This window comes from Pogoniulus pusillus, chromosome 40 (assembly GCF_015220805.1).
Source record: "Pogoniulus pusillus isolate bPogPus1 chromosome 40, bPogPus1.pri, whole genome shotgun sequence".
Lineage (NCBI taxonomy): Eukaryota > Metazoa > Chordata > Aves > Piciformes > Lybiidae > Pogoniulus > Pogoniulus pusillus.
Window position 1 is genome coordinate 43,902 of NC_087303.1, and position 10,192 is coordinate 54,093.

Genomic DNA, 10,192 nt, shown 5'->3' on the forward strand with positions numbered 1-10,192 from the left:
AGGTGAAGGAAGTGCATCAGGATTGTGCCAAGACGCAAGGCTTTGCTGAGGGAAGTCCATGGTGGCTTCTGATGGGATGGGGCACTGGGAGCTTTGGGACCTTATGTGATGGAGCCTGGAGCAACCTGATCTAGTTAAAGCTGTCCTTGCTTACTGCAGGAGAGGTTGAACCAGATGACCTTCAAGGGTCCTTTCCAACGCAGCACTTTCTGTGATTTTATGAGTCTGTGATTTGGGAATGAATTAGTTTACAAGCCCTTGGTGATGGCTCAGAGCCCCTGGGGCATGCAATGACATCACTGCGGGATCCCTGCACCGCCAACAAGGATCCTGTGGGAAGCCTACAGAGGAAGCAGGCTGGGATATGGCTCTCCCAGTCTGTGCTCCAAGATGAGATGACAAAGACCCTCCCTTTCTCTGTGAAAATCGGGTAGAGGCGACAGCCTCAGAGCCGCCTTTCCAGTGAGCAGGATGTGTCTGTGCGTGCACAGATGGAATTACATTAAGATGAAAATGAAGCTTTGATGGAAAATAGTAGTGATTAGTTCTAATGCTGCAGGAAGTTAAATAGTGCCTGATGCTGCTGAAAACCAGCAGCACCCAGTGCTGACGGGCAAGGGACGGCAGATTGGGTGCTTGCTAAAGGTTAAAAATCTGAAGTATCTCCTTCTTATTTTTCAAACCTGGGAGTTTTCCCATTGCTTGAGGTGGTGTCAATGGGGGCTCGGCCTGAGCAAGGGGCTGCACCCTGCTGCTGACAGCTCCCAGGCTGGCAGAATGGAAGAGGAACAAATGGAAGCAAAGGCAAGGAGAAGGCACGAGCCCTGGCTCCCAGCCCAGCACCCTATCTCTGGGGCTGGGACCTGGGTGTCTTGGCATCCCTCCCAGACCTTATCTTCTGGGCTGGCATCCAGGTGCCAGCCTATCACCCCCAGGAGTTAGCCGCTGGCAGCATCCCTATGTGTTGACTGGCACAGTTAACTCAGCAGGGCTGGACCTTGTGTGGTGATAGAGTCAAATTGCTCACCAGCTGCATCTCCTACATGATTTTCCTCCCAGAGTGACAGAGGGTCCCAGTTGAGACTCTTCCCCATGGGGCCAGTCCTGGGTGAAGTAGGGCTGGGGAGCGATGCCAGGACTATGCTGCCGGTGTCCCCTTGGCTGTGGTTTGCAGGGGGATCACTGAAGCCTAGCAGAGCTCAGGAGATATGGGGAGGGGAGACATGAGCACGTGCTGTCCCCCTGCTCCGACCCCAATGCACGGCCATGGCAAAGACAGCACGTGCAGCCCTGTGCCATTCCCTTGGGACACTTCCCCCATCCATCTCCAGGGACTGCTTGGTTGAGAACTTGATCCAACACTGCCCTCCCTTCTCTGAAGCCTTTCTGCCAGGCTTGTGGGATGCTCAGTGTTCTTGGAGCCCTGCTCATTCTCTAGGCCACAGGAAACTCTCAGTGCAGCTCTGAGCTGTTTTCTTCTTCTTCTTTTTTTTTTTAATTGACAAAAAAAAGAAAAAGAGAGAGAAGAGGAAGGGGAAAAAAAAGGCACATGCAAAAAAAAATTCTAAAAACAAGCCCAGAAGCAAGCCCTTCATGTCTATTTTTAAATGCCAGCCCCACCAGCAATATGCTTTCCAATTGTTTCCCCCAGCACTCTGCCTGCGACCGCTCAGCCCATTATAAATGGGTCTTATCGGTGAAGAAAAGGCCTTTTGCTTTAGAGGGAGCTGCTGCTTAATTAGCCGGCAGAGGCTCCGGACCTGCCTGTCCTCCTTTTCATACTGGCGGCTCCCATCTCCAGCTTCAACCTGCTGTTTATGACTGCGGTACTCCAAGCTCTGCAGCTTGCCAGGATGCTTCCTGCCTCTTCTGCTTGCCAGAGACAATATTAGACCCCAAACCTGCCTACAGGAACCTTCTCTGGCAGGGCCAAGGTTGGGATGGATGGAGGTGGGAAGGGGGGCACCCACGGGTGTTAGGGCAGGTGGCTCAGCCTGAGTACAGGCAGGATGCAGTGTGTTGGGGTGATGTGTGTGTCCCTGGGGACAGCCTTGCTGCTCTGTCTTTGCCCGGACTCCCATGATGTCATTAGCTAATTATAAAAGGAGTCATGAGTGCCAACCATGACCAGTTAAAATCACAGAATTGGTTGAGTTGGAAGGGACCTTTAAGATCATCCATTTCCAACTCCCCTGGCAATGGCAGGGACACCTTTAACTAGATCAGGTTGCTCAGGGCCTCATCTAGCCTGGTCTTGAACACCTCCAGGGAGGGAGAATCCACAACTTCTCTGGGCAACCTGATCCAATGTCTCCCCACCCTCACTGTTAAGGGAAAATGGGACTGGCCCAGCAAGGGCAAGTTCTTCCTCCCATGCATGGCAGTCCCAGAAAGGTCTCAGAAAGAGGAGAGAGCCCAGTCGTGGCACATGTGGGCTCTAATAATCCTTTGCTCAAAGCTGGGAGATCAGACAAAAGTTAATTTCCTTACAAGATGCTGCACAGCTGGGGTTGCCCCAGCCAGGCACGTCACTGTGGAATCAGCTCCTGCCAGGGCAAGGAGCAGCCGCAGTCACAGCCACGAGCCCTAGAGACATACTCCCCAGGGTGTCCAGTGCTGAGAGCCCTCCAGCATCCCCTGGTGCCAGCACTGAGAGGCTGCTGGGGCTAAGCTCCAGACAGGGTTAGTTTTTTTCCCTTCCAGGTGATCTAGTTAAACATGTCCCTGCTCTCTGCAGGGGGATTGGACAAGATGACCTTCAAAGATCCATTCCAACATGGTGTGATTCTAGGTGCTTTACAGTGAAGCCACCAGTGAGAGTCTCTAGGGTCTCCAAAGCAGGGCCAGTAGTCACAGGTGCTGGGCACCACAGTGCTGGCATGGCCTGAGCAGCAGCAGCTGGCAGCACTCCCTGCCTCTTAATCTGCATGAATGTGATGCTTATGAATATGAAAGGAGAGATGCAGAGCCAGGAGAACTGGAGCAGCTGTTGGGGCAGCCACTGCCTGCAGCCCCAACCCCTCCATGCCTGTCCCCTCTAGTCACTTCCAGCAGGAGCTGTTTGTGACAGTCCCCTGGGACTGGGAGATTAAGGACCAGATCAGCCCAGCAAACTTGTTATAGTGGTGCTGCAAATGTGGATTTTCCCTGTGGAGGGAGGCTGGAGAGTGACTAGGACTCCTGGTGTCACCCAGGATGTCACCCTACAGCTCTTCATGGGAGCTGTGGGGCTGGCAGCCACACAGGCATGGGTTGTAGGGTGCTGCTGCACCCAAAGGGGGCAAGGCAACTAATGTGACATGTCCCCATCCATGGCACAGCAATCCCCTCTGCACCAGCTGTGGCCAGGAAGCCCTGGACAAGGCAGGCAGGGATGGATCCAGCCAAGTTTTCTCCATACAGCTTTATAAACAGTGTGATGTACCCAGCGGGCTCGCTGGAAGCAGGAGGGCAAATCCCATCAGCAGCTGCCGTGTCTTGGCACCATGGGGCTGGAGCTTATGTCAGCAGCTCCAGGGAGCCTCTGCCGCTGCCCCAGTGGATGGAAACGGCAGGACAGAGGGGACCTCCTGGGTGGCAGAGGAAAAAAGACATATGGCCAGCTGACAAAACCCCAATCCCAACTTGAGCTCTTTGTACAGAAACACAGGGCTTAAGCCAAGCTGGGGCTGTTTTCTCTGAGTTTCTTGAAGGGTCAGGCTCAGCAGAGCCGGGCTGTGACCTCAGGAAGGGGACAGACACCATGGCCCAGCTCCAGATGGGGATTTTATAAACATCCCGCCTCATAATGGCAGCACTGTTGTCCAGAGATCCTGCCCTGAGGGGTCAACCCTGCCATCCTCAGCATGGCTGCACTGCAGCTCTGGCCACCCCTGATACTCTGGATCTGCCCCAGGGATGGTGCAACCAGGGCAGAAGACTGGGAGTGAGATGTTTGCCATCCTCTGCTACTCTTCAATGCTTTGTGCTTGGACCAGATATCTTGTGAACAGAAGGACAGGCTCAGAGCATCCCCAGGAATGCCTCCAAGGAAACTTTTCATTAAATTCCTGCCCCATTAGAGCCCCGAGTTCCCACCTCAAACCTTCCATCTCCATCCTCACTGGCTGCTGCATCCCCAGTGAGAGGTGGCTCCATGCACCGGACTTGGCTGAATTAGACAGTGATTTGACTCAACGATCCTGAGGATCTTTTCCAGCTGAGGTGATGCTGTGACTCTATGATTCTATGTGCCATGGGGACAGGATCCTTGGAATGGCTGGAGAGCCCTGGGAAGTACTATCAGTACTGCAGCTTTGGCTGCACAGCCCCACACTAAGCTGGAGTAAGTCCTGTGGCCACTGTGAATGTTGCAAGCAAAGACTATGGCCAGGATGTGGTCACTCACTTCACTTGCAGCAGAGGTTAAGCTGCATTTTCCAAAAGCTCTTTGTTGGTCCTGGAGTTCCTTTGGCTTCTGGAGGTTGGAGCATGGTCCCACCTGCACCCTAAACCATCCCACTGGGCTCGAAGGCATCCTCAGCCTGCCCAATACTCCTGGTTTTCCTCCTGGGCTTCTGCTCCTGAGCCGTGAGCTCCCTGCTAAGCGCAGCAATTCCTCCTCTTCGTCACCCCGCAGCGGGCAACCTCAGTCCTGCCGCATTACTTAATAAGGTCATTTGAGCAGTTCAGGGGTTGCTGCAAGGATCGGGTTTGCTACTCTGATGTCACAGCAGGTTTCAGCCTCCTGCTGCACCATTTGGGTGCGGGGAGAGGAGTTGGTGCAGACCCTATGGGGCACATCCCCTCTGTGCAGGGTTATGCAGACCCAGCTCCCCAGCAGCCATCACTCACTCCAGACCCCAGGGGTGATCAATCTCCCACGGGCTCAGCCCCCACCTCCATCATTTTCCATCCCATCTCAAGGATTTGCTTCAGAGCCTCCCAGGAATCTGCGCTTCCTTTTGAAGTTTCTACCACACCCTGACACTGATTTATGCCCGGATGGCAGCAAGGTTCATCCCTCCCCAGCATCTCCCTGGGCGTGCCAGCCAGCCCCAGAGCACAGTGCCGTCCCCATCGCTGTCCCTCGTCCCCTCTGTGCCCTTCCCAGCCCCTTTCCTCTCCGTTATATAATGCCGCTATAGATTTAGCCACTCTGCCATGAGACCCTGCAGATTAAATCTCCCTGCTGGGGGGGAGGGAAGGACTCGGTAAGAGCTCCCAGGGCAGATTAATAGCTGCTTTTTTAATATTCATAACAATGCTGGGCTGCGCCCGGCCCTCGGAACCCCTGTCCTGATGATCAGTTTAATACTGATGATGCCCACAAATGCATTAACCGACGGGGTGGCTGTGGAGGATAAGAGGGCTGGGGAGGGAGGGCTCCCAACAATGACATTTTTAATGTTATTAAGTGCTTACTTTTATCAAGGTCAGAAGCCAAGGTGGGTCAGAAAGCACAAACCTTCCAGCGCTAGGCTTGGGGAAGGTGGGTTGGGGAAGATCAAACCCAGCCCAGTTGCTTTTCCCAGCCCTGCAAACCCATCACACAGGATGGAGAACTCTCCAGAAGCATGTTTCATTTTGGGCCACTCACTCCATGAGGGACATCAAGGGGCTGGAGTAGGTCCAGAGAAGGGCAAACAAAGCTGGGGAAGGCTCTGAAGAACAGAGCTGGGGAGGAGCAGATGAGGGAGCTGGAGGGGGCATTAGTCAGGCGAAAAGGAGGCTGAGGGGAGACCTCTCTACAGCTCCCTGAAAGGAGGTTGGAACCAGGTGGCGGTAGGCCTTATCACCCTAGTGTTAAGTGACAGAACAAGAGGAAGAAATGGCCTGAAATTGCACCTGTGAGGTTTAAGTTGAACACAATGAACAATTTCTTTGCTGCAAGAGTGGTCAGACATTGGGACAGGATGCCCAGGAAGTAGTGGAGTCCCCATCCCTGGAGGAGTTCAAGAAATGTGTGGCCATGGCATTTGAGGACAAGGTTTAGTGGCCATGGTGGTGTTGGGTCAATGGTTGGACTGCATGATCTTAGAGATCTTCCCCAACCTTAATGAGTTTGCTCTATGATTCTATCAAAGCAGCATCCATGACACATCCCTCCTGCTAAGCCCTTTCCTCCGCCCCTGGGCTGGGGCCCACTCCAGGGTGGGTGCACGGGCAGTGCAACAGCAGAGCAGAGGCAGGTTGTGAATGCCCCCAGGGCTCCTCCAGGAGATCATTTGGCAGCTGGTTAAAATTAGATGGATGGAGACAGATTAGCTGAACAGCTGACGAGAAGAGCTGGGCAGATGGATGGGGCCAGTCGATCACAGAATGAGGATGGGAGCACAAGGCCGGGGTCCCTCCTGGGGACAGCTCAGCCCACCAGTGCCACTGTAGATCAGGAGGCCTGGAGTCTTTGGGGGGAAGGATGAGGAGGGTTGGCTTCAGGAGAGCCCAGGTTGACTTGCCATAGGGAAAATGAGTCAAGAGCCTTCCAACTGCAGCCTATATACAGAGCTAGGGGTACCCCAAATGACAGCTGCCCAGAGGCTCCAAATCCTGAGGCACTGTCCTGTCTTTGGGCCAGGCTTATAAGAACATGAGCCCCAAATTCCAGGGCTCTTTCCTGTCCTTGGCCAGGCTTAAGGGAACTGGCATCCCAAATCACAGCTACTCAGAGACTCCAAATCCCAGGGCACTTCCCTGTCTTTGGGCCAGGCTTAAGGGAACCCACTGTGCACACCCATAACTTCCAGTGCTCCATCACTTCCCTGGCATGCAGGACTTTTGGGGTGATTCTCCTGATTCTGGAGAGTTCCACACCCCAATCAGCTTCTGATCAGCCCCAAACTGCTCAGGCAGCTGCACCAGGCAACTGTTGTAGGTCTCTTCCCACAGAAACAGTTGATTCTGTTTAATTCCAAAAAGGACCAGGAGGAGGCTTGCAGCAGCCTGGGCCAGGGCTGCTCAAGGCTCAGAACCCCTCAGATCTGGGGGATCAAACCAAACACCAGCTGCCTCCCAAACCCAGCACCAGCCATCTCCCAGCTGTTCCTTATATCCCTCCAACTGGATGTAACTGTGCCCAGTTTTCAGCTGTTTAGCACAGGCTCTGAGATTAACCCTTTCCAGGTGCCACAGCGCCTGACAGGATTTGGCCCCCGTGAATCACAGAAACATCCAGGTTGGAAAAGACCCTCAGGATCACCAAGCCCAACCTATAACCCTACCCAATAAGATTCACCTTAAAATGTATCACTAAGCACCACATCCAAACAACCCTTAAAGACATCCAAGGTCGGTGACTCCTCCACCTCTCTGGACAGCTCATTCCAGTGCCTGAGCACAGCTCTGAGGCCATCCCCTCTCACCAGCGTGGAGGAGCTTGTGAAGGAAAGGGATGCAGCAGAACAGAGCATGTGAGCCAGGACCAGGCCATTTGGATCCAGAATTCTTGGTCCAGTGGGGAAACAAAGAGCTGACTATGCCATTGAACCCTGCTGGGCTGTGGGTTCCTGGGAAGTTGGTGATGCTTTCAAATCAACTGTGGAGGAGGAAAAAATCCTCATTTTAACACACAGGGGAGTAGAAAGGATCTGGTGCCACCAGTTATGACATAAGAGGGAGGGGGGCCCACCCTTCACACCCCTTGCAACACACTAATGCCAGCTGCATCATCCCAGGGATGGCACCACCTATCCCCCACCACCTATCCCCCACCACCTATGCTAAGGTGGCACCACTATCCATGTGCCACCTTAGCATCACACAGGACACCTGACTCGTGTGGCATCAGCGACAGGATACCATCACCTTTTAGATCCCTTGGAACCCTGACAGAAGGAGGGAAAGGGCTCATTTCCCGTGCCCGCTGGCTCCGCAGCATGCCAGAGCATCCCGTTATCTGCTGAAAATCCTCTCCCCCCAGCTCACAGGTCTAAGTGGATTTCCTCTCCCTGCGGTGAGCAACGATGAAACAAAGAAAGAAAGAAATAATCCCAGCTGCTGGGCCCTTTAAACGGATTTCAGCCTATCCATTTCTTTCCCCTTCTTGTGGCTCTGTGTGTGTGTGCACATCCCTGACGTCACAACAGATTTTGAAGTTGCCCGATGCTGGCCATCTGCTCCTGATTATAGGAGGCCCTGAGCTCCTTAAAATTGTACACACAAAGGCTGACATCCCCCTCCTGGCCAGAGCCTGGCCATGGAGAGACCAAGAGAGCCCTGGGTTGGGCAGCACCACATCCTTGCTGGAGGTGCTAATCCCTGGGCATCGGAGCATGAGGATTGTAGAACCTGCCCTGGAATGAGGTCTCTTTGGACCTGACTGCTCCATTGTTTTTAGGAGGTTTGGGGTAGGAACACCCAAAGTGGGGGGTTGCCAGAGCAGCTGCAGCTCCCAGCAGTGCCAAAGCAGCAGCTCAAGGAAGGGACCCACAGAGCCATAGAATTGTCAGGGTTAGAAAGGTCCTCAAATATCATCTAGTTCCAGCCTCCCTGCCATGGGCAGGGACACCTCACCCTAGATCAGATTGCTCATAGCCACGCCCAGCCTGGTGATTATAACTTCAAGTAGGGTTTTGGAGAGATTTTCAGGAAATAAAACTGGCAAGGGTAGTGGGGGACACACACCACACACACCTTGTATCCTCCACTTGCTGCCATGGGAAATGTCTGTAGGTATTTTTGAGTGCTTCTAATTGCAAATTGATGCTTGGCTGCTGGCACAATCAGAGCCATTGGGTTGAGCTGGCATCCAACATGCAAATCCATATGGCAGTGGTTGTGGTCTTCCCTACAGCACAGCCCCTTCACTCCCAAGACACAGATCCTTATGATGCTCTATGCCTCAGTTTCTCCAAATATCTAGAGTGGAGGTCGTGAGGATGAGACTGGGCTCTTCTCAGTGGTGGCCAGTGGCAAGGGCTGATGAGCACAAACTGGAACCCAGGAGGTTCCACCTCAATATGAGGAGAAACTTCTTTGTTGTGAGGGTGCTGGAGACCTGGAGCAGGCTGCCCAGAGAGGTTGTGGAGTCTCCTTCTCTTGAGATACTCCAAATGCACCCAGACATTGTGAAAGCATTGGGAAAGCTGCTGTGGGTGCCCTGCTTTAGCAAGGGGGGGCTGGACTCAGGTGATCTCCAGACCTATTCTATGATTCCATGGAAGGAATGAGACAAAGCTGAATTTGATTACTCCAAGCCAGTTCCTTCAGGAGACGTCCTTGGGCACCATCATGCAATCCCACTGCATCTTGCTGCCCAGGGTGGGGCACACCATCGAGCTCACCCCCACTGCCTGCATCCAGGACATGAGATGGCTGAAGTCAATCCTCCAAACCAGCCTGGTGATTGCAGGGTGATTAGCTATGGTGTGATTACAAGCAGCATGCTTAATGAGGTTAAACCACTACCTGGGACTGCCTAAGTTCTTAATTACCTGCTGTTTAATTGCTGCTCTCAAGTATGTTAATATAAATGAGTGTCTGGGACAGAAAAGAAAAGAAAAGAAAAGAAAGAAAGAAAAAAAAAAAGAAAAGACAATATATGAGCTCTGTGAGCTGAGCTGCTGCAGAGATGTGGGTCTTTCCCAGGGCTCAGAGTCACTTCCAAAGCCTCCACTCCCCATCAAAATGCTTCCTAAATAAATACTTTTCTGCCCCCAAAGTGGTTCGTGCCAGCAGGGTGGGTGGGTGGTGGGCAGAGTCCCCTGTGCGGCACCCCCTGAACCTGTCTGTGCTTGGCAGCCTCCTGTTTCCGCTGCCTGGTGGATGTGGTGCCTGTGAAGAACGAGGAAGGTGTTGTCATCATGTTCATCCTCAACTTCGAGGACCTTGCACAAGTCATGGCCAAGACAGGGGGCCGGAGCCTGCACCGACGCCTGTCGCAGAACTTTAAAGGAGGTTGGTGTCACTGGGGACTGTGGGAACAGTGGGAGGCCAGAGCAGCATTCTCGGGACTGTTCCTACCCCGTGGTTGTCTCAGGATCTCATGGGGGGCTGAAGGATGCACCCATGGCAGGGCAGCATCCTACAGTGTGAGTTTGAGCCCCATAGGGTGCCCAGGAGCAGAGGTTTGAGTCTCTGCACAGCTCTGACAGCTCAGAGACTGGTCCAGCCAAACACTGACTGGGTGAAAAGAAGCTGTTGGAGCTGTGCCACACACACAGCCCCTCGTGTGCATACCCACACACAGCTGTGGACAGGGCTGAGGACTGCCTCT

The 10,192-nt window shown here is 53.4% G+C and overlaps 1 protein-coding gene across 3 annotated transcripts in view; it reads left to right on the top strand.

The window, feature by feature from the left end:
* Positions 1-10,192, top strand: part of KCNH6 (potassium voltage-gated channel subfamily H member 6) — a 39,516-nt gene that overhangs the window by 3,986 nt on the left and 25,338 nt on the right. For all 3 annotated transcript variants that reach the window (XM_064174045.1, XM_064174046.1, XM_064174047.1), the window contains exon 3: positions 9,718-9,873. In XM_064174045.1, coding sequence (XP_064030115.1) covers positions 9,718-9,873 — 156 coding nt within the window. The remainder of the gene's footprint in view (positions 1-9,717; positions 9,874-10,192) is intronic.